Here is a 26,100-nt window from a genome sequence, read left to right as displayed (position 1 = left end):
TTATAGATACATGCTTTGCAAATATTTTCTCCCATGCCATAAGTTGAAAAGAATAGGATCGCCTAAATATTGAGTGAAATATCACTGATGCAATTCATATTTAACAAATTTAGAACTATTTACTAAGGGACAGCAAGTCACCTTCAACTTGAAAGTTAAATCTGTTGAGCATGATTTGAAGCCTCAACAATAAAACTGGAATGACAGGTAGGGGGTGCTGTCATTGCAAACAGGAAAGGATATTCAGGATGTGTGCCTCCTATTTCTAATCCTGTAATAGAATATGCTAAAAGATAATATAGCCTATAGGTCTTATATATTTGCTATAAAACTAAAAGTATCAGAAGAAGAAAGTAATTTTTTCAAACATTAACATGAAAATAATGAACAATAAATAATTTATAATTTATAATAAAATCCACATTATATATATATGTATTTCCCTTTTTAATTTTTAAAAATGTATGCTAGTATTGTTTGTTTAACTGGCAACTAAGATTATTAATGCATCTTATAAACAAAGATGTTTAAAAAGAATTTGAGCAGTGTTTTTTATTGAATTGACCTAGGACTATAACAATAAAGGATGTGTTCAAATTGACTTTAAATTATTAAGATACATATCCAAATAAATATACTCTGCAAAACTTTCTAAATATATTTCCCTTAAGAATCTGTTTGCTTTCATGTAAATTTTGAAGAGAAATCCAATATAAAGGTTTAGTAGATCTTCATCTAAAAGAAATATGGTAAAATTCTTATTATCTTTCTAGATTTAGAATAAAGGAGATATTAGAACTATATATAAAAGAGCTAACTATAAAAGGAAATAAAGTGATTAAGAAATAAGACTCACAAGGAATGGTAAAATTAATAAACAATGATTATAGAAACTGGGGATCTGAATTTATTTAGGAAAATAACCCCAGGCAGATGAAAAACATGTATGAAGGCAATGATACTCTTGGTCTTTACCAGATTCCTCCTAGGAATATAGGTTGACAACTTTATTATAAAGAAATAATTTTCTAATTGTGTGAATATTTAATTGCACTGCATGTTTCCAAAATAGATGCAGATAATTATTTTCTAAAATTCATTTTTTAAAATCTGATTATAACACTAGGTGTTTCCCACTAATTCCATATAAATTAGGTAACTTAAGGTTCAGGATCATTGAGGGAAAGAGAGGCCTTTAGACTTTTTAGAATTTTCTGTTATTTCTTTACTGCCTAGGTATTTGCTGCCTTTTCATTTTATAATCAACTGAGGTGTTCAGTATGATTTTTTTTTTTTTTTTTTTTTACTATCAGCCTACCAGGGGGACTTCATTTGACTTTGCATTGTTGCATAATCATAATCTAAACTCAAAATTTGAAGTTGAAAACCATAAAGTCTAATATGTATTTTCTCCTGGCATTTAGATGAAGAACCTTTTCTAATTCTTGCTGATCATCATGAGATAAGGAAAATTAGCACTGATGGCTCCAACTACACACTTTTGAAACAGGTATGATATTCCCACAATGATTCCATAATATTTAGTTTGGGTACTCTTGGGTGTTATATATTAGAGCATGGGAATACCTTATAATTAGAATTTATGAAACATTTATTTATCGATCCATGCATGTATATGAAATTACTCCAAACTTTGTTCTTTTGTCCAGGTAGTGCTTGTCACATCATATTAAAGAAAGTAAAATATGCTAAGTATAATTAATGCAAGGGGAAAACTATCCTCAAGAACAGTGAGTTTTGTGAAAGCATAGAATTGTCTTTTAAGATATTTTTCTCATTATCCAAATTGCTTTTCAACCATGGGATTTACAAATATAATTTTTGTTCACAGTAACAGGAAATAAAATGAGTTTGATTTGGGGGGTAATTTTGGAATTAACAAGGGAGCAAAGATGTACTTATAATGCATTCATATTTAAGGTTGTGAGTCACATGTTCAATTTTACTCTCTATATCACTCAAGCCTACCGACTTGAAAAGAATTTGAGTTGACCTGTTTTGATGTTTGAGTCCTATTTTCAGAAATTAATTACATATGTTACGTGAGATAAAAAGGTGTGATTTCCATTCTATAACAGGATAGAAAGCTATGAACTGCTCATCATAATTTTTTTTTCCAAATCTGCAGTGAAAATAGCAGGATATCAAATAATTAAATTAGGCAGATTATTAAATGGACTGAGAAATCACATACAATTTGCTTTCAGGAAAAAAAAACAAAAAAACAAAAACAGCTTCTTTGGAAAAGCAGTTTGTGTCTGTACTCTACAGATTTCCCTTTGCTCCAAACTGTGTAAGTGACAGAATATATGAAAGCATGATTTGGAGCAAGTGTACCAAAGATAAAAATATCTCTTCTTCTTGTAATATGTTTATGCCGGCATTAGGCATAAATGAAGTAGGCCATTCATGTGATTTTTCAGCAACATGTAGAATGCTCACATTATGAATATATATATTATTTTGTTTCCCAGGGATTGTTTCTTCCACTGCTGCTGTTAGTGTTTCATTCATTTTCTTAAGAATCTAATTTTATTTTAAGTGCAGTTGATCACTGGCAAGTGTGAGATTGACTGAATTGGATTTCCCAGTCTTCTTGTGGGTCATAGATTGAAAATGAACATTACACATTAAAATTCAGATTTCTGACTACCCATGAAAAAATAGGATGTTGTAGCAATGCCAGGCTCACATCCCTGAATGGCTACAATCCAAGCTGTGTAGCAGCTGCCACTTTGACATAAGGCCCAAGCTCTTTAATTCTGATGAATCCTCAAACTTTCCAAGTACCTACATGCCACACACACACATTGCCTGTGAGGTTGAATCTTTTGCTTTTTAGTTTTGAATGTGTCATTATCTACTTTATCATACTGTTTCTCAAAATCTGGATCTTTGGAGGTGAGGTATCATATAAAACATTTTCATGTCGTTTATGAAAGCTAAATGGAAATCTATATAGAACATAAGAATTAGACAGCTGTCTTCTAGGAGATGAAAACTGTAAGAGAAATACCCATAGGGAGCAAGTTTAAGTGTACATAACTTTTAAAATAAAACATTTTTTTCCCAAAAGATTTTCTACATTATTTAACTTAATTATTTAATTTGCTAAAGCCTAACTTTAAGCTTATATCAAATTTATAAAATATTGAAAATTCTCTCTTTTTGACTATTCCATATCTGCTCTAAGCTTCATGATACCTTCAAAGTTAGGGGTGCTTCCTGACAATCTCTGGAAAAAGAACATAGTTATTTTTTTTCTTTATCGAGCTTTTGTTGTTGTTTCTTTTGTATGTTTTCTTATGCCTTATTTTTTCTTTTCTTTCTTTTAAACTGTGCTATTTTAGAGTCCTTTCCTTACAATATTCTTATTTATAAGCTCAAGTGAACCACAAATTGAGCCGATACAGCAACAATATTTATTGTCTTCATGAAAAAAACTATAACAGAGCTTCAATGATAGTTGCTTGCTTCATTTTCCAACCCTGTGGCTCAGGACATTCCTGCTGTTTTCCCTTTTGTTGTCTTTCATGGCTAATATGTTATCAGGAATTGTTCTTAATGGAGCACAGTGACTTTTGTTTTTTCCCTCTATGCGTCATTTAAGTCTATTTCATCTTACCAAGCCACTTTAATGCACACTTTCAAGTAGTTTTTTCACTCCACCCTGGTATCATTTTAAATTGTTGCCAATCACTGGGCCCTAAGTGGGAATTCATTTCAAGTAGTTTTCTTAGTGCAGTATTTACAGAATTGAAGAGAATGTGAGGAAGATAAAGTCTATGAGGATTCTGAAAACTTGTGTCTGTGGATGAACATTTGCACCTACTCAGTAAGGAAAGAGAGACCTAAAAAGCTAGTCATCCTTACGCTCAGTTTTACTTGTGAGCTGCTTGAATTATGTAATTTCTGTCAGGAAACATCTCCAACCACAATTTTCTGGACTACAGAAATTTTCAAGGTTTGCAGAGCAATGCCAGCCATTTCTAAAAGATATTTTGTCTACATAAGGAGTAGAAAATGGAAGTAATATTGCTGCATATTTTCTCTCAGTCAAAATAAATGAATAGACAACACACTTGTCTCAATTATCTGTAAATTCCATAGGTAGGTAATTAGTAGGAGTGACTTACTCTAATATCTTTGTTTAGGACTATGACACAGCAGGGTTGTTGGTGTCTCTTGAAAGAATTTCACAAAACACACAAATGAAACCAACAATAAACTATTAGGAAACGAGAGGATAGATACTGCAAGAGGCAATGGCAGTCTCAGGAAAATGGGAGAGCTGCACTGAGCAGTAAAGCAGCAGAGGTTTTTTTTTTTTATTTTTTTAATTTTTTTTTTTTAATAGAGGCATGTTTTTATTTATTTGTTTGTTTGTTTTGTTTATACATGCACTGGGTATAGTCAGAAGCACGGGAGGGTGAGAGAATTCACCAGAGCCAGAGCGGGGAGCAGAGCAGGCAGAAGGACCGAAGTGCACTGCTGAGGGGAGCAGCAGGCAGCAGGAGAGGTCTGCGCGCCATGTGGGACCCTCCTCCGGTGGCCCGGGAGCAGCCGGGGATTGAACCGGTGCCACAGAGGCCACGGGCAGCTTCGCAACCCAGCGCTCAACCGCTGCGCCACCGGGGAGGCCCAAGCAGCAGAGTTTTAAGATTTTTTTTCTTTTCTTTCTCTGTGAGGAGGGGTCCTGCTTAATTATACATACATCATTCTCATCACTCCTCTTGATTCTGGACAAATTGAAACCACTTCTCCCTCCTGCTTTTCAAATTCAGTCAGGGAAACTAGGGTTTTCCCAGACCTCCCAGTCCAGCTACACCTTAGCTGGTCCTTGAAACAAAGTCATAGCCCCAGCTGGACCATGGGATTGCAGAAAAGCAGTTGTGGTCTTCTGGGTAATATGTGAGAACCCTTTTTCTTTCCCTAACATCTTGAATTTTATTCTCATTTTTGTAGTCAGTAACGACCTCATGAGGTTTTATTGCATAAAATTATAGCAACTGAGAGAGTTCTCTTTTGACCTATGTATTCTAAAGCATTGTTGTAGCTAGGCCAGCAATAACCTACATTCATACACCACAGTTAGAAAATGTAATTTAATAACATGAATTTTAGAAATGAAAATTAATCAAGTAGCTTTCCAATATGTTATCCAATTCAATTCTAACAGTGCCTTTTATTCCAGTAAAATTGTGGAGAGAAAACAAAACACAATTTCCTAAATTAATCATCTTGAACCAAAGGGTGCAAATCTTCAGCTACAAAAATGAAAGAAGCAAATGGGATTTTGATGAAACCAATTTTCAGCTCTGAAACCACTGGGATGACTCAGGTTTTTAGATAGTATTTTGACCATGTCCTTGCTGTTTTAATGCTCATTGCATATGATTCTTCAAAGAGAGCAATGCTCTGTTGTTGTGGGGATTAAGGAGTAAAGCTATAGAAAAATGACCAACTTGACGAGATAGATGTGTTAGACTTGAGACCTTCAGTGCCTCTGCTTTTACAGCTTTAATTTATTATAGTTGACTTGCTAAGCTTAGAATTGAATTTTCATTATCTAAATTGATTATTGTAAAGAACGGAATAGGATAATTCTTCCATGACTGGTGATTGCAGGTAAATCCTTGCTAACATTAAAGACAAGTTTCTCTCTCTCTTTTCCTTACAAAGCTTTACTTTATCCATCTGAATTGCAAGGCCATCACAGAACCCTAACCCATTTACCTTAATCCTCTTGCAGGGAAGAAAAAAAAAAAAAAGAATCTGAACAGGAAAGATACTGCAAAATGAATGAAAGGATATTGAAATGAATTTATTAAACCTTCTATAGAACTTGGCGTGTATTCAATTTATATTATTAAAATCTTGATTTACTTTGCATAGAAAACTTTCCATATATTTATGGTTAAGTGCATTTTGTTAATGAGTCCCCCCAGTTTTTTGCTTATAAATGGATACTTAGGGAATCTTTTGAATTTTCATTTATTTATTTTTAAGGTTTATTTATTTATATTAGAACCGGGGTACAGGCCAGATGTATGGGAGGGTGAGAAGATTCACCAGAGTCAGATCTGGGAACAGAACAGGCAGACTGACGAAATACATTGCTGAGGGGAGCAGTGGACGAGACAGGAGAGGTCTGCTGGCCATGTGAGAGTCTCACCAGCCGGCCAGGATCGAACCCCCGCTGCAAAGGCTGTGGACAACTTCACAGAGCGGAGCTCAACCACCTGTGCCACCAGGGAGGCCCTTTTGAATTTTTAACTGAATAGTAGTTACATTTTTTTAATGTTTATGTTCATCATTCTTGATTGCAATATCAGTAAGAAGTGCACTGCATTTTTTCATCTGGGTGTGGTGAGGAGTTTGTCCTGAGACATGTTGATTTTCTTGTGAAGGACCTGCAATTCTATGTGATAAAGCTATTTCAAGTTAACTTATTAAAATGGAGCTGAAGATTGAGATTACTCATGCTAAATCAAAGTATATGATTTGTACTTATGATCTTAACACCATCACTGTAGGATTTAAGCCAGTTGAGAAAGGGAAAAAAAAAAGTGTTAGGTAGAACCTTTTCTGATGGGCATGTGTAGTCTTGAACTCCTGGGAAAAAATAAAATCTGAACAGTAATAATTTAGCTTTGACCTGAGACTTATAAAGAGATTTATAAATCTAAGCTAGTGTTTACATTACTATCAAATTCTGAACTTTAACAATAGTGGAAACTAAACTGAGACCTAGGTTTTCTTTATTTTCTTTCCCTCTCACAAACAAAACCAAAAAAAACAAAAACAAAAAAAAACAAAAAAACATTTTCTATCTCCTAGAAAATGTTAATCCTTAATTACAGGATTACAACTACTCACAGATATAACCCTTAAAATAATCACCACTTTAATACAATTTGAGGTGAATCGTGATATAAGTAAATAAACATAAGATATAAAGATAAAAGTGTATATAGTGTCAATTATTTTTAAACCAGGAATATTTATATACTAATATACTATTCAAGTATTAAAATAAGTTAACAACTGAAAATCTAATTTTAGTTTTATTAGTCCATTGAAGTAGTAAATTTTGTGCCCTAACAATAGGTCAGAATTAAAGTAGCCCCTAAGCAGTCATTTGAACCATTCAACTAAGATTCTCAAATCCTGATATATAATCCTTGTAACAAATCAAACAGTGGAATGGCTAAACCATAGAGCTGTAGCATCCAGAAAACCATCAGCTGAATTCAGTTTTGTTATCTGCTAAAAAATTCATAAGCATGAGTCTACAGGGAGGCATTTCCTCATATTGTCAGCATGTGGGATAAAAAAGATGTTGACTTCTCAGTTCCTCTTTGGTCAAGTATTCTCCTAAGATTATAACTTCTCAACTCTAATATGACACTGTATGGCCTTAGAGGCCACTTTATGCATGAAAAAAGAAAGCTCAATTATGTTGTTGAGACAAAAGGTTTTGGGGAAAGCAAAGTTTCTAAGTCTTTCCTGGCTATTATCATATGGCTATTCTAGGACTAATATGATAAGGGGATGTTCTACCTTTTTAATTTAGACATATGATTTTTACTTAATCCTCTACAACACAGATTGTAATAGCATTAAATTTGTATTAATATTAACCTAAAGTGTCTCTCACCTAATCTCCTTAAAAGCATTTCCCCCCTTCAGCTTACTGACCATATATTTAAACTACTGTCTTTAAACGTTCCAAAAATTTTATGGCTTACTTGGAAAATATTTTCAAATAAATTAGGCAACATTTTAAGGGTATGGTATAGAGAAAATGTAAAAAAAGTATAGTGCTTTTAAAAAAAAATTGGTGGGCCTCCCCTGGTGGCACAGCTGTTGAGCCCTGGGCTGCGAAGCTGCCTGTAGCTTCTTCAGGGCCGGTTCGATCCCCAGCCTCTGGGGAGGGTCCCACATGACACACAGACCTCTTCTGTCGCACCCACTGCTCCCCTCAGCAGTGTATTTCGTCAGTCTGCCTGTTCTGTTCCCCGCTCTGGCTCTGGTGAATTCTCTCACGCTCCAGGGCTTCTGGCTGTACCCAGTGCTTGTATAAATAAATAAATAAAACTCTTTTAAAAAAAATTATAAAAAGAATTGGTCACAAATACTATTTATTATAATTATAACTTTAGGTTCAAATGGAGATACTAATTCTTCTGAAATCATAACTCATTTAAATAATTTCTGTTAACAATATTTTTTTATTTTTTAGGGATTAAACAATGTTATTGCTATAGACTTTGATTACAGAGATGAATTCATCTATTGGATTGATTCTAGTCGACCCAATGGCAGCCGCATAAATAGAATGTGTTTAAATGGAAGTGATATTAAGGTAACTAGATATGGAAATGATGGTATTATGAATATTTTATTAGTATTAATGTAGTAAATAGAAAATGTTATTTGACGATCATTTATAGAATGTTTTAGGTTGGTTTGAATTTCAGTTGTAGAGCATGAGGTAAGACATTCTTTAAATATGAAATACAAAGACTTTTTCTTATATTTCATTAGAACACAATTATAGTAAGACAGAAATCAACTTCAGAAAATAAAATTTAGAACTTTATTCACAGTGATAGAAAATATGATGCATGATTTCAGTTTGAATGATTAGAACCTGAGGTAAATTGCGTTGAGTTATATAAAATAAAAAGTTGATTCTGAGACTATATAATTGAAAATTGATTATTAGATTGCAGACTGAAGTTGTAGCATTATTAAATTTAACCTACTATATGTGGAAATAACTGAACACGGTTGTATAAAATCATGAATTCTGATAAGATTATGTCGTTACATGCATTTGTCAATCAAGATATGAGTTATTTGACACCATTTCTATATTCTCTGGATTTTAGTTAAATTATTAGCATTATATATATGCAGTAGAATGCATTATGAAGAAGTTTGAATTCATGTAGAAAGAACCCAATAATACTTTAATGTTTTTTGGTAGCCATCTCTATTATTATACAGAAATTTCTGGTAGGAGGAATCAATTTTGAAATTTTGAAATTTATATATTCAATGCCAAAACAGAAGATTTGGTTCAGGTGAATCATAATAGTTATTTTTAGTGATGATTTATTTATACAATTAATTATAATTATGTCACACAGAACTAAGGGGAAGAATTTAATTTTATTATTTGACAATTTAATAACTAAAATTTACATTCTCAAACTTGATCATATATTTTACTACAAGATATTTAAAACTTTTGCTTGCCTTTATATGTATGTATGTAAATGTATTGAATATATAAATACACATATATATTAATGTGATATTGCCTTACAACATTGCATTTGATTTACGGTTATGACATAACAATCCTTCAGATGTATGTCAGTACACCACACCAAGACACCCAGAGTTCTCCACCACAGTCCATTGGGCCCCCTACACATTTTACTCTCTTCCATTCCCCTCCCCATAATTTAATATTTTTAAATTATATTAATTCACTATTCCCTTGCCACCACTATCCCATTACTATTTTAAATCACATTATAGGGGTCACAAGATTAATCCTTTTTCTTGGGATTTAAGATTCACTGATTTCATTTGAATTGTCAACCTTGCAAATTTTCCAAATTATATATCTCTACCCTAAAAATAAAGTAATGCAAATTCTAAGGGAAATGTGTGCTCCGTTGTTCATTGAAGCACTATGTACAACAACTAAACTTTGTATACATCCTAGTGCCCAAATAGTGGATCAGGAAGATGGGCTATATATACACAATGGAATAGTAATCAGTTATTTAAAAAAAAATACAAAAATACTCTTTCCATTTGCATCAACAGGGATGGAACTGGAAAGGATTATACTAAGCCAAAGTAATCAGAGGAAAACAGAAATATCAGATGGTATCACTTGTATGTAGAATATCGAGATACCAAACAAAGGGAGTGAGATAAAGCAAAATAACAAATCCTAGAAATCTGACTATAGAATTGAGGCTACAGGGGAGGTAGCAAGAAAAAGTAGGGAGGAAGCAAAGGAGGGAGGATAGGGGAGATCCTATACCCCTAAAATACAAACAATGATGTAAACCAGTTCAAAAAAGGGAAATTTGATAGAAAAAGAAAGGCTGTCTTGTAACATCCTTCATTGCATTCAATACAATATATATCACTTATTGCTGAAAGTTCATGTCACTTTTTTTATGTCTTTATAGTTGATGGTATAAAGGAAAGGATAACTACAAAATGTCAGTGTTTCTATTATCTAACTTTATAACTATTAGAATCTACGATTCTATTGCTATTGAATACATAGGTTCTATTGCTTCTTTCATTTATTTCTCCCAGCACTGGAAACTCAAATAGTTGATGTAAAGATCAAGAATCCTTTGTTATATGCTTTATATTTGTACACAAAAATCCTATATTTGATGTATATTTGGTGATGATATAGATTGTATTTGAGCACAGCAATTGTATGAGTACAATCTTACTCTCCTTTGGTTTGGTTCAAAGTAGTTAGTGATGATATTACTAGTGTTATTTTGTTGTTTTTGTTTTCCTTTTGTTAAACTAGATCAATAGAGAAAAAGTCTGTTAACCATAGATAGTATCAATAACTCTGTGTTTCTGTATGTGTGTCATGTGGGTGTGAATTAGAATATTTGTCCCAAGTTTTCAGAGGCCAAGTAAAGTATAATGCAAATGTGCTCAACAACTGTGCAGTCATCTAATAGTTTTTTAATTTGGTGTTTTTTTTCTTCTACCCATAAATAATTCCTAGGAACTGATTACATCATATGCATATTCTCAGAAACAAGTAATTATATTGGTATAAATGGCTCTATATTGTATAATATAATTCCATATCTAATGTTTAAATAGTATTCTAATCTCTGGGAAAAAAATCAGTTGGTTAGTTTTTATTCTAAGCATTTATCATGTTAACTGTTTGATTCTTATCTTGTTAGGTAGTTCATAATACAGCTGTCCCCAATGCACTTGCTGTTGATTGGATTGGAAAAAACCTCTATTGGTCTGACACAGAAAAAAGGATCATTGAAGTATCCAAACTCAATGGCTTGTACCCTACTATACTCGTTAGCAAACGGCTGAAGTTTCCCAGGGACCTGTCTTTAGATCCTCGAGCTGGGTTTGTAACACATGTTTAAAATCTTAAATTAAAGATTAGGACTGTGGATTACATATACTGTGGAAAATCCTGTTCTATAAGTTAGTAATATGAAAACCCAGTATAAAATGTAAATGTATAGAAATTCTTATTGAGAAATCAAAAAAAATGTGACTATCAAAGTGGAAGAAAATATTAGATTATGGGATTTTACAGCAAGTATTTTTTAACATTCTAAAGTCAACTATTTTTCTAAGTAAAATTTACTGTGGAAAATGAATAAAATATACATATTTTGTGGATGTTAAAGCCTTTATTTCTTGAAGGAAAGGCAGGCTAACAGCCAACTCTTAGATGGTATTTTGCAGTGTAATGTAGAAGTCACAGGTTTTGATGTTGTAATTTATGCACTATGTTAAGTAGTACCCATGAATAATAAATGACAAGATGTATTATCCATACATTCAAAAGGAAAAGCATAGAGGCAATATTGCAAAACATTCCATTTGAAACTGTGTTTAATTTGCATTTCATTGTGAAAATGGAGAACTAGGCACTGAAAAGTATAAGGCCATCAGGTGGAGATTTCACATGCATGATAAACACACATTAAGGTTAACAGTTGTGTGGTGTGTGTTTGCTGAAGTTCTATAGATTATGACCATAATCATTCACTTTCAATTACGTTGTTTTGGTAGAGAGAAAAGGCATATCCTTCTCTTTTTTCCACTGTAATTTAGAGTGATTATACACTCCAATATGATCTCTATAGAAGTTCAAACTACCCAGCATGCTTGTAAAAGAACAAATTTAGAGAAAATTTGATTTTTAAAAATAGGACACATTTACTATAGCAATTATTATGAGAAGTGCAGTGCTCTAAATTTTCTGCTATCTAAATTAATTTCACATAATATATGAAATTCGTCACAGCTTTTTTCATCCATATATAACAATTAAATTTTGCCTTTTGCTAATAAACTGCTTCTCTGTTTTCTGGTTCCTCATGTTTATAATTGGCAATCTAATAATGTCATAGTGTATAACAGCTTAATTTCAAGCATTACTTTGGGGAAAAGCAGTATTTGATAGAAAACATATTTCAAACATTATACTGTCTCTAAATTAATGCGCACATTGTAACTTTCCCTATATAATTATATAATCATTTTATCTTTTAAAATATTTTCTTTACCAGAACAACAGAAGTTTTGAAAGAGTGTCATCTCTGTTTTAACCAAAGAGAGACACAAGAGAGTTTGTTTCCATAGCTATTTCAAGAAATAAAGGCTATGGGTTTAAGGAAAAAAAAATATTATGCACTTAGTTTGGCTCTCATCTGCATCCATTCATGCCTATGTAAATATTTTAATTGCTCTGATAATTTATCAGAAGATAATAGTTTAGTATGTCCAAATAATTTTTCCTTAAACCCATAAATATCAAAATCATTTTTTTTCCTTTCCTGAAAATCAGTATGACTGGCTGAACATCTCAGTCTTACTATTCAAAATATCTTGTTTTCTAAATGAAATAAATGTTATCCTTAACAGTCATATGAAAGGTCCTAGTTATGAAGGAAAAACTGTATTTTAGCCTAGTAAACACGACTGAATCTCTCTTTAAATTTTATTTATCCCAGGTTACTGTTATTACCCTATAAACTGAAAACAGCCTTAAGTTATCATCAACATAAACCCATCTAGCAAATGTGTCAATTAAAATTGTGAAGTACTAAATCATTGTAGATGCTATGAAAAATTCCCTTTATTTCATTTTTGGATAATATTTAATGATGATATGATTAATATTTTTGTTATGACCAAAGAAACTGATACATATTGGATCATTTTATATATGAGTTTAAAATACCTACTTTAACAATTAAAATTTAATGATGCCTTTTCTGCTGTTTTCTTACTTCCCCAGAGTAAGACAAAAGGGCGACTTGGATTTTATCTTTTATGAGATGAATTTCAGGGAGAAAATACCATAAATGTCTAAAATATTGTGCAATCATGCTATAAAATAGCTTAAATTTTAAGATTATTTCATAAAATGCAATTGAAATGTTCTATGTCAGATTACTGTTGTTATTTGTATATGTTTTGAATGTCAATACAACTGAACCCCGTTTCCTGCCAAATATGATTTCTTTCCTGATATTTAGTTAAAGATAGGGGAAGAAATTGTTTAACAAAAGATAAAGAGTGTTAGATTGTCTAATATAATGAAATAATTAAATATATAATAGGTAGTTTTTTTTAATAATGATAGTATACCAATGATCACTATATCATTTAAAAATGATGGTTAGCAAAAATGGCAAAGAACATGTAAGTAGAAAGATAATTTTCCTGTTTGATACTTATTTATATATTTTTTTAAAGATTTATTTATGCATATAAGAACTGGGCTGTAAGCCAGAGGTGCGGGAGTGGGTGGGGGTGGGTGACAGGATTCACCAGAGAGAGTGGGAAACAAACCAGGCAGATCTACTGAAATACACTGCTAAGGGGAGCAGTGGGTGAGGCAGGAGAAGTCTGCTGCACCATGTGGGTAGCTCCCTGGCCAGTCAGGGATCGAACTCATGCTGCCACGGATGGCAATAGCTTGATAGCACTGTCTTTAACCCCTGTGCCACCAGGGAGGCCCTGGTTGATACTTTTAAATTCAGTTAAAATCCAGTTTTGTTTTTTTTTTTTTAAGATTCATTTATTTATTTATTTATTTATTTATACAAGCACTGGGTACAGTCAGAAGCGTGGGAGGGTGAGAGAATTCACCAGAGCCAGAGCGGGGAACAGAACAGGCAGAGGGACATGGCTGGAGAGGTCTGCGCGCCATGTGGGACTCTTGCTGGTGGCTGGGGTTCGAACCAGCAATGCAGAGGCTAAGGGAAGCTTTGCAGCCCAGCGCTCAACTGCTGCGCCACCAGGGGAGGCCCCAAAATCTAGTTATCTTAATCATTCTGTTTTCTAGTTCAGTTTGGAGACATAATATTCTAACATACATTTTTGGTAGTATAATTTATATTCAGCTTTTTAAAAGTTTTCATTTATGCAAGAGATTAATTTTATATATTAAGTAAAACTACAAAATCTGTTAAAACTGTGATAAGCATAATTTTATTCATTTAGATGCTTAAGTTATCACTTCAGATTAGCAAAATAACAGTAGACCATTATAATAACATTAAGGTGAATATGGAATATAACCAGTTAACAGAAAATAAGTTCATCTACTCATTTAATAATTAATATTTCCTTACACTTAATATATGTGTGACATTGTTCTGAGTATAAAAATAAAAGGCAGCCACCTAGGTCCAGTGGGTAGGAAATGAGTAAAAAAATACAATAACTCATGAAGTAGAGAAAACAGTGTTTTTATCATAATTAAAATCAGAGAAAACTTTCTGGACAAGACTGATGGATCACTGCCACCTCTCTAACATTTTCTGAGTTTTATCACTCTACATGCATATATAGCTTACTCAGAGTTTGAGAAAAATATGATAATTTTTATTATTATCCTTATAGTACAGAGGAGAGCATTCAGCCTCAAAATTACTAAGTGACTTTCTCAGGATCATTAGGTAATAAGAACTGTAGTCAACCTAGATTTCAAGCTTTGGTTCCATATTTCCCTTGTTACATCACAGTAGAGTTGCCGTGATTTTGGATCATGAACATGTTCTTCCAGAGGCATTGAAATAAGGAATAGGGGTCCCTCCTTGGTGGCCTAGGTATTAAGTCTCAGCACTATCACCCCTACGGCGTCAGTTAGATCCCGGGCCAGTGAGCTGACCCAAATAAGGCGCAGCAGACCTCTCTTGTCTCACCGGCTGCTCCCTTTAGCAGTATATTTCAGTCAGTCTGCCTGCTCTGCTCCTCACTGTGTCTCTGTGAATCCTCTCACAATACTGCTGGGCTGTCCTACAGCCCAATTCTACACACACACACACACACACACACACACAAATAAAATCAAGGAATAGAGGGAAAAATTGTACTTATTTTTCCATTTATTAATTACCCTTTATGTAAATTTAATTAGCATAAATGATAGTTTTTTAGTGAAAATTGTCATTATAGGCATGCCTTACTTTTATATTTTTATTTGCTTTTTAAAAGATTTATTTATTTATACAAGAACTGGGGTACAGTCCGAGGTGCAGGAGGGTGAGAGAAATCACCAGAGACAAGCGGGGAGCAGAACAGGCAGACAGACGGAGGACACTGCTGAGGGGAGCAGAGGGTCAGGCAGAAAAGGTCTGCTGCGCCATGTGGTTAGCTCCCTGGCCAGCCGGGAATCGAACCTGCACTGCAGAGGCTGCGGACAGCTTCACAGTGTGGCGCTCAACCCCCTGTGCCACTAGGGAGGTCCGTGCCTTATTTTTAAAGAATATTTTAATTTTCATTTTCTAATCATCTGTTAGCAATACTGCAAGAAAGTCATTCTAGATATATTTTACATACTCACTCTTTATGTTCATTTACTGCCCAATATGAGCAATGGTAATCCAAATAAGCTTGGAACTGACACATTTCATGAATCTAAATCTTGTCATGTGCTGTTCTTTCTTCTTAGAATGCTCTTCTACTTTTTTGTTCAGTTGCAATAATTAGAATTTTTTTTCTCTATGAAACATTCCCTATAGACCCAAGTAGCCACCATATATTGAGCACATAACATTACCTGACTATTACTTGTATAAATGTCTGTATGTCCACCTAGAAAGTTAATTCCTTTAGCATAAGGGTCATGGTTTATTCATTGTGCCTAACACTGAGACCATTAAATTCACTTTTGAAAAAAATCATGAATGAGCAAGTGGATGTATAAACCATGTAGAGGAGATTTCTTTTAGATTTTCTTCTTATTTTGTATTGCTCATTTTTGTATGATATTTGATTGCTCCCCTCAGCTGTAATCCCCATAAATTCCTATCACCACCACACCCCATGAACTGTCACCACAGTCCCTTGTGTTCTTCCCTCTTGCTCTGATCCCTCTATATTCCTTCTAGAGGAAGCACATAGAGTTTTAGCTATGGGTACATTGTACCTGAACCTACACAGACAAATGTATAGGTATGAAAGAAACTTGCCTGTTCAAAGAGGAGAGTCATAAAGGAACTTATGTTGTGAGGAAATGAAAAGCATGCCAGGAAATGAAAACTCAGTTTCTAATTTCTGTGGGGAAATTACAGAAAAAATTTATTAAGCTAAGCAGGCACATAAAAAAAAATCTTCACAAATGTTTACACTATACCATACATTTAAGCAAAAAACACAGAGAAGGAATATAAAAAAATTAATTGTTATTCTAAATGAGAAATACTTGCAGAAGGATGGAACACTCTAAATGTATTCTCTGAATTTAAAAAAAAAAAAGAGGCAGGTTGAGAGCAGACTTATATTTTAAAGAAATATAATGTGTTATGTTTGACTATAAAATATATCCTCAGAAAGCACAGATGCCTGTTGTTATGGTTACAAGTATACTTTCTTTTATATGTTTGCACTTCTCTAAATCTTATGGAATAGATATTATTTGGGGATGGTGTTTTTTTAGATGTTACCTTACATAAACATGCATGCTATATAGGTGAAATTTAGAAATCTCTTTTTGAAAATTTCACTGATGTGTTCATTTTTCAGGTTTATTTACAAAAAAAAGTTCTTAATTTTTAAGGTTACATTTAGATGTTAAAATGTAAGTATGTCTGTTGCAGTCTTTTTGAGAATCTTGAAAAAATATGTATAGTAGTTGAGCTTCACTACGGTAGAGAAAATAAAATTTACCCCCCAGAAATCAGCAACTCATGAAGAAAGAGACACAATGAATTCTGTTTTAATGAAACCCAATTTTTTTTTTTTAACCAGAGAACAATTTAACTATATATTTCTTCAAGGCAGTAGAATATATTTATACCATTTTTCTGGTTGATGAGTAATTAAACAGATAAATCATATAATAATGTATGTAAAATCCAGGAATGAAGTAATAAATTATATACATTTTAGAGGCAACAAATAACTTATTGGTTATTACTAACTCAAGTATATAGATATGTGTGTATGTAATTTACTATATGCTTATCTATATTCTTGGTTTGTTCCTTGTGTTTCCTCATTTAATTTCTCACAATGACCCTGTGTGGAAAAACCACTATATTCTTTTTCAACATATAAATGAGGCTTATTAAAGTGTTTCAGAACACATTGTTAGTAATGGGTGGACCTGAAATTGAACTCAAATAATCTGTTACCAGGATTTGCTTGCATAAGACTAGCTAGTGCTGCTGAGAAGATAAATGCTAGTCTATAAATGTAGGGGTCTGGGTCCTTGTTCCAACTCTATCATTATCTTAACAGAGTGGGACAAGGAATATAATATTTTATGCATTCAGTTTATCAGTGAAATGAAGGCCTTAGGCAACAGCATATTCAACACCTATTGCAGCATTGAAATGTTCAAGTTATACTTTGTTCTAGAACATAAAAGAGATAAAAGAATATTGTTATCAAGGAATTTACAGGTAGATATGAAGATAGAATTTATATTCAAAGAACTATTAAGATAAGATGTTGTTCATGCCTTCTTCCACCTAGGTAAAATTGTCACGCCTTTTGTGCTCCATAGTGAAATATTCAGTAGCTTTTCATAATAGGCTTCACTTTTTTCATTTAATTACATTCACTTCTATTGTATTCACTGCACAATATTTGAAGGCAAAAGTCATATTGGTTTACCTCTGTGCCCCCAGTATTAAGTGGTATCTGTTGCATAATATGACCTCAAGAAATCATTCTTTCAAAATAAGGTTTTCAGTCTCTTAAGAATAGCTTTGGGGTTTATCAGAGATGTTTCACCAACTGACTTAATTAGTGATGTTCTCTGATTATGAGACCTGAGCACCTCCAATATTACTAATGCTTTGTGGATTTCTATGTATTTTGGCGAGCAGAATCAGGGGCCTCCTGGCACCTCCAAGCCTTCATGCTCTAAATAGTTTCTGCGATCTGCCTCATAAAGTCAAAACATACTCTCAGTGCATTTGTCTTTCAATAGAAAAGAGCTTCAACACAATTAGTATGCAACAGAGAACAGAGAAGAAAAGATGATATCTTCTAATTAAACACTCAAAGTTACCCATTCCCTATGGGTAAATGCCCAGCCAAACAGGGATGGTGAAAAGAAGGGCCCCCGAGTTCCTAAAGCTTGCTACAAGTTTAAGGCATCTTCTGGTGCGAAAGCATAAGAAGAGCAGAAAGGGGACAGAAAAGTCTAGCAGGAAAGGAGCAAGATAAAGGCTGTTTTTATTAGCCTCTCCATGAGTCTCTCATTCATGTCTCTGTCTCTTTCAAGTGTTTTCTTCCATGTCCTCCAAGTTCCTGATACAAGTTCAGGACTGAGAAGCACATGCGGCTGCTTCAAATGTCTCTCTGTTCCACGTCTCCTCCAAACCTCTAAGTACTCTCACTAGTCCTTTCCAGCTTCCTCTTGCTGCTCAGTTCCACCCTAAATTAATTGGAGTGGGGAACATGGATCCTCTCCTTCCCATGGAGATTATACTGCTGTATGTGTATGCTATGTGTAGTGTCAATTATATCAACACATGTAATAAAGACAAGAAATTTTGTAGACCAGAAAGAGCTACAGCACAGTATCACAAAAAGCTTCCTATGAAGTGCCCTAGGAAAAGATTGCTCTCACCCAAAACTCTGATTAAACACGGGGTGGTACAATTCCCTCTTCTGAGAATTCCTACAATAAGAAAGATAATGCTGATTTTGCTTACTCTGCAAAAGTTATTCAAATGTATTTGTTCCTGTAACCCACCTTAAAGAAATCTATACCGAAACTATTTAGTTAAGAATTTGTGGAGAACAGAGGAGGCAATGTGTATTATTCCTGAATGAAAATAATCTGTGTCATTGAAAAGGCAAGAGTAAGACAAATGATACGATCTGAGAATGTGAAACTAGTCAACTAAAGTTACATTCACACATTTCAATATTGGGGACAATTTAAAGAAGTATATTTGTGCTGGATAATGGATTTGAATGGCAGGGAGAGAATTTTAGACCTGTAACTATAAAATTTAGTGAGAATGATAAGACAAATCTTCAACTCCATGGAATATCTCTTCCTTTTCTTCTTGATATATTAATTGAAGATGATGATGTCATTTGCCCCCAAAAAAGTACAAAATACAGGGCCTCCCCGGTGGCGCAGCGGTTGAGCGCTGGGTTGCGAAGCTGCCCGCAGCCTCTGAGGCGCCGGTTCGATCCCCGGCTGCTCCCCGGCCACCAGAGGAGGGTCCCACATGGCGCGCAGACCTCTCCTGCCGCCCGCTGCTCCCCTCAGCAGTGTACTTCGGTCCTTCTGCCTGCCTGCTCTGCTCCCCACTCTGGCTCTGGTGAATTCTCTCACCCTCCCGCGCTTCTGACTGTACCCAGTGCATGTATAAACAAAAACAAACAAACAAATAAATAAATAAACAAACAAACATGCCTCTATTAAAAAAAAAAAAAAAAGATTTCTAAAAAAAAAAAAAAAAAATTATAAAAAAAAAAAAAGTACAAAATACAGATAGAAATTTAGAATTGTTATAGGGAAGTCAACCATCTGAAATTCATAATTTAGTTAATAACTTTAAAAACATGATTATTCACATCCAGTTAGTTACAATATTTTTGTTGAGAACATTTAATGGTAAAACATTTTTTTCACTTTTGAAATATATTAACTTCAAATAAAGCACATGTAGAATAAATAGCTAAATAGCAATGAAGACTTTCTAACTAAATCAATTTGAATGTAATTTTAATATTATAGAAGATAGTGAAAGTTGCTTTTTAATTTTAATTGACTATTCTTAAAAATAACATGGCTATATAGAACACAAATACATTGATCATATCTAACATGTATGAGAGATGATAAAATCATATCACATTTATTAGAGGAAAAAAATGCTATGTCAATATTTCCAAGATTCAGTGATTAGTGAGGCAAGAAAAATATTTTGATTTATTTCAATAAAATTATCTTTTCAGTTTTACTTCTTCCTGATCTACTTTATTCATATTTATCTACATTGCCATTAGTATTGACAGCCAATTTTTCCTCCAAAAATTTACTAGGAAGAAATGGGTTTTGTGTTCTAGATGTACTTTACTGGCATCTATTTGATTTTCAAAGTAAAAATATATTGAAATAATTCAGGATTTAAAGAAAAAAAACATAATTGGTTTCTGATGGATTTGATAGCTATTATTGGTTGATTTTAGTATATTCAAAATATGTCTAGAATTAAGGTATACAAAAGCATAGATAGAAAGTCCAGCATTGCTCAATGCAAGGGGGACTGTGGTATTTGTAGACTCAAATTTGCTTTAATTTTGGTCTCAGAGCTCTCTTTAAAGACCTACTCACAAAATTCCACTTTTTGTTGGTCCTAATGAGATACATTCCTCATTTTAAGCAACATTCTTAATTAGTATTTTAGTTAGCAAAGAACTTTCTAATTTATAACCAAATTTCCCTGCCTTCAGACTAATCCAAAAATGATTGTCAACACAAAATATGTATTTTTTTAAGATTTATTTATGCATACAAGAGCTGAGTTACAGGCCAGAGGTGTGGGGGGCTAAGAAGATTCACCAGAGACAGAACAGGGAACAGAACAGGCAGATCAGCCAAAGTACACTGCTGAGGGGAGCAGCGGGTAAGACAGGAGAGAGGTCTGCTGCTCCATGTGTGTAGCTTCCTGGCCGGGGATCGAACTTGTGCTGCAGAGGCTGCGGACAGCTTCACAGACTGTGTCTTAACCCTTTGCGCCACCAGGAAGGCCCAAAAATGTATTTTTTTTTTTTTACAATTTGTATCTCAGTCCTTTATTCGAGAATGCTTTTTCTATTTATTTTTTTGTCAAGTCTGTGGTTAAAATATCACAATGATCTGTCAGGATTTAAAAAGAAAACTCTTCATTAAGGATTTATAAGGAACTTTTTTTTTCTTTTAAAAACAATCTAAGGGCCTCCCCGGTGGCGCAGCGGTTGAGCGCTGGGCTGCGAAGCTGCCCGCAGCCTCTGCAGCGCCGGTTTGATCCCTGGCTGCTCCCCGGCCACCGGGTGAGGGTCCCACATGGTGCGCAGACCTCTCCTGCCGCCCGCTGCTCCCCTCAGCAGTGTACTTTGGTCCTTCTGCCTGCTCTGCTCCCCGCTCTGGCTCTGGTGAATTCTCTCACCCTCCCGCGCTTCTGACTGTACCCAGTGCTTGTATAAATAAATAAATCTTAAAAAAAAATTTAAAAAAAAAATAAAAAAATAAAAACAATCTAAATGTAATAGTTATTAACCATTTAGACTAATTTTCACATCATATAATTTTAATTACACAAAAATCTGAAGAATTAGTTACCAAGAATTTTAGTCATACTTTAAAAAAAAATGCAATCTAGGAAAATTAATTGGGTCAGTATCTTTCAATTTTAAAGTTGGAATGTGAGGATATTAAATATTCTTTAATTCAGATCTTGAATTATTATAAATGAGGATATCTATTCAAAAGGATAAAATGCCTTTTCCTACTATGAGAAAAATAAATTGTTTAATTTTAGAATTTTTTAACCTGTCATTTATATTCTTTGTATTTTGGGAGTTGCAGTATTTATGTTTAATCATTTTCAGTACCAAAGTGCTTTCTCCTTTTAGTGTTGTTTCTAAACTGTCCAAAATAACCTACTTAAACTTCCAATAACATAATTTAAATCTGAGATATCCACTAGAATTTTTTGTGATGATGGCAATGCTTTTAATGTGCATTGTTGGATATGGTAGCCTTCAGGCACATGATTATTATATTCTTTAAATTTTGTTAGTTGATTAAAAAACAATGCAGTTTACTTAATTTTATATGATTTTAGTTATATTTAAAGAGTCACAATAGCTACAATCAACAATGCAAATTCAGACAAATAAACATACTCTGTAATTCATTTCGGATTTTTCATGTGTAACAAACCAAAATTGGAAAAATGTATGTTGATAGTTTTATTCTTTCAACATCAGAGATATGTTCATCTGTTAGTTTACATACTTAGTTTTTTGTGTTTTTTTTTACCATTTTTAACAATATATTTTATGTGTTTGTATACCGAAGGAAACATGTTTATATGTATATCTCAAAACTTACCATATATTTTTTATAAGAAGTCATGAGAAAAGTTTGCATTGAAGTATACTTATTAGGAGCTATAATTCAGAGAGATTTCAAGAATTAATTTGGGGATAATTGAATACATAAGTGAAATATTGTGTAATGTTTTACATGCTGAGTGTCCAAACAAACTGACTTTTGATTTTTCTCCCTAGGTATTTGTATTGGATTGACTGCTGTGAGTACCCTCATATTGGCCGTGTTGGAATGGATGGAACCAATCAGAGTGTTGTCATAGAAACCAAAATTTCTAGACCTATGGCACTAACAATAGATTATGTCAACCATAGATTATACTGGGCTGATGAAAATCACATTGAGTTTAGCAACATGGATGGTTCTCACAGACACAAAGGTTGGTTCAATTGCAAAAATGATTCCGTATTATACCAGTGAATAAAATATTCATTTAAAATAGTATATATACTTTTTTTCATCAAGCACCTTTCTTAATTTAGAGATAAATTATTTTACTCCTTTATGACAAGATTCATAAATAAGAAAAATATATTCATTTAGATCTTCTATAATTATGTATAAAAATAATTTTGACACTGTTGATATTTCTGTATTTACAATTTCTAAATAGTTTTTATAGTAAATGGGTGATTTTTTTGTAAGCTGACAAATATTTGTCAACCCTAATTATTGAAACGGAACGATGTTTGCTTGTAAACATAAGGCTGCTATTATGCTCTGGTAGTATTTTGGTTTTCTTAAAATACAAAGTAAAAGTGAAGCTTTTTACAGTGAAGTAATATTATTTAATTATCAATTATGCTAATATTTGCTTAAATTTGTTGCCTAATCAACAATGTCAACAATTAAAAGGGAAAACACCGTTCACATTAGAGTTACTTTCAGGAAAAAAAATTGAATATGAATGAATTTATATTCTATACTTATTTTTCTAATTTCTATAACTCTAAGTAGTTTAAAACATTTACAAATATAAAATGAATGAAGAATGAATGAAGCTAAGTCCCTTTTAGGATTGTAGTTAATAAAATATATCATTTCGAACTAAAAATGTCGACAGGAAGTTTTTGAATGTGCTGTTTCAAGGGTAAGAACATTGAGGTATGACAAGTATAGTTGGATGGCTCACTTATTTAGGTGTTGGCATTCCAATTACAGAGATAAAGAAACTCATCAGGATGCAATTTGAGTGAAGAATTATTTAAAGATCACGTTAGGGTTTTAATTACAGCAAAAGTAGTGTTAATAAATAGGTATCGCACTTAGCATTCAACAGTTGCATACCCTCTAAAGAATCAATACTGAAATGTTCTGCAACATTCTTGAATGATATAATTGAAAGTTTCATGGCAGCAATGAGTATTTTCCCATGTAACCATGAACCTACCCATTTTTAGCATCTACTAGGTTGCTGTGAATTATTCCTGTATGTTAAAATTTCACCTTACAGTAAAATTTAAACAACTTTTGGTTAGAAAGGTGAATATTAAAAATACTGGCAGCATCAAATATTTGTCTATTTACATTTAAACATTTGAATTGGAATAACAAAAATTATAGTTAAAATGTCATCAGAAACAATTGATTCCATCTGCTACTCATTATTTAAAATTTTACCAGATGATTTGAGAAACATATTACAAAATTTGATGCATGTATATTGAATGTCTTTAAATCATGTCACAGTGGTGACATTGGATAGAGGGACATAAGTAGAAGAGAAAAAGTGTACTGAATTAGTAAGTATTTGACTTTGAAAGGTAACCAGATAGGATGTTACTAGTAATTTAAAATTTGATTTTGGAAATTATTAGAGACTAAAGGTGTGAGAAAAGGAAAATAAAAGTGATGCTGTTCTTTTTTGGGGATAATATTTTCTCCATTCTCATTAAGTGTCTTATCAGGTATCTGCCAAAATCGGAATGCAGGCCAATAATTACTTGGTAGTTACTAATGAGCTACTAATTGTAGGCAGCCTGAGTTATGCCAACTCTAGAACCAATGATAAAAGAGCCATTAAATTGCATGTTTGTGAAGAGGAATAGGATTTCCCCTGCATTTCTCCCATAGGTAACAACTGTGGTTTCTTGGTTATGGACTTAGAGGCGGAAAATGAGACCTTGATGTAAATAATAATTTGTGTTAGTTCGGTAACTGATCTCTTTTTTCCCCTCTGAATCAGACAGTATTATTATTATTATTATTATTGATTCCAATTATTAAAACTAGAGCCCAAGTTCATTAAAAGAATGGACTATGCCAGTCATGACAATGTAATTTGAGAATGTGAAGGGTTTATGAGAAATTTCAGAGTTAAGGCTCTTTTTAATAAAACAAATTTTAATAATGCAGTTAACCCTGCATAGGACTTTATAAATATCTTTTGCCCCTAAACATAATTTGATTTAAGTTATATTACAAATAAATGAAACATTAATTTATTATTATATGTTCAACCCAAGAATTTCTAAATGTTCCGAGTTTTGTGTCATAATCAATAGATCTCATTGTCTCCAAAGTACATGTCACTTGCAGTTTGCTTGAGAATTTCCATTCCTCTTTCTTTGCTATGTCCTTTACCCCAACCTGTCTTCCTTAAAGACCAAACACCACCTTGAAAAATTGAAAAAAACTATATAGTCACTTGCTAGCTAAGGATTATTTAGGTGAAATCTAAATCACATGAACCTCGCCCTAATGATGTATGAATGTTTATGTATGTAATTATGTATATGGATATTGACATACATATGCATATATATTATTATATATATGATTCACTGGTTTTGCTATAATAATTACAATAATGATATGATAAAAAATAACCTTAGAATACTACTTATTCTATTGGATAACTGAATCAGATAGTTTATTTTAAACCAAATTTTCATTAATTCATTTTTTAGTTTCTGATTTCTTCCCTTTAAATTTGTTCATCCATTCATTCATTGTTTTCATTCAATGAACACTTGTGGATGTGTCTTTCTTTCTCACATTTTGTGCTTAATCCTAGAGTTAGAGATGAGTAAATCAGTGTCATTAAGCACTTACAATTTTTAATGAGAAAAACTAATGTTCCAGTATATGCATAAATTAGAATTGGATTAGAGAGGGCCTCCCCGGTGGCGCAGCGGTTGAGCCCTGGGTTGCGAAGCTGCCCACAGCCTCTGCAGCGCTGCTTCGATCCCCGGCCACCAGGCGAGGGTTCCACGTGGCGCGCAGACCTCTCTTGCCACCTGCTGCTCCCCTCAGCAGTGTACTTTGTCAGTCTGTCTGTTCTGCTCTACTCTCCACTCTGGCTCTGGTGAATTCTCTCACCCTCCTGCGGCTCTGACTGTACCAGTGCTTGTGTGGATAAATAAATAAATCTTTAAATTTAAAAAAAAATGGGTTAGAGAGATATGCAAATATTTTGAAAACTAGCAAGAGTAGAGAAGCTTTTGCTGAAGTGATGGGACCTTTGAGAAGACTGAGAGATTTACTATAAATGCTCCATACAGGCAAGTGTAGGACAGATTCTTTAGACAGGGAACATCATTTGCAAAGAATAACAGAGTCTTGAAACAGTGTGGGTTTTATGCATGTTGGCTATATCTGCAAGTGTTATGAGAAGGACATGATGATACTTGATGAATAAGGGCAAATTGGGAACAGATTGTGGCAGACTTTGAATACTAAGAATTTGGAATATATCCTTTGGATCATAGGAAGCCACTGATGGTATT

At 33.3% G+C, this 26,100-nt stretch overlaps 1 protein-coding gene across 1 annotated transcript in view; it reads left to right on the top strand.

Annotated features, from left to right (window-relative positions):
• The window catches only part of LRP1B (LDL receptor related protein 1B), a 1,722,250-nt gene that overhangs the window by 1,500,828 nt on the left and 195,322 nt on the right, over positions 1 to 26,100 (top strand). The window contains exons 57-60 of the mRNA XM_054699700.1: positions 1,425 to 1,510; positions 8,267 to 8,389; positions 11,001 to 11,182; positions 22,552 to 22,751. Coding sequence (XP_054555675.1) covers positions 1,425 to 1,510; positions 8,267 to 8,389; positions 11,001 to 11,182; positions 22,552 to 22,751 — 591 coding nt within the window. The remainder of the gene's footprint in view (positions 1 to 1,424; positions 1,511 to 8,266; positions 8,390 to 11,000; positions 11,183 to 22,551; positions 22,752 to 26,100) is intronic.

The sequence above is a fragment of the Talpa occidentalis genome, unplaced genomic scaffold, assembly GCF_014898055.3.
Source record: "Talpa occidentalis isolate TD23 unplaced genomic scaffold, MPIMG_talOcc4v2.1 talOcc4.3, whole genome shotgun sequence".
Lineage (NCBI taxonomy): Eukaryota > Metazoa > Chordata > Mammalia > Eulipotyphla > Talpidae > Talpa > Talpa occidentalis.
Note: the sequence above shows the minus strand (reverse complement) of the source record. Positions and strands in the feature narration are given on the sequence as shown.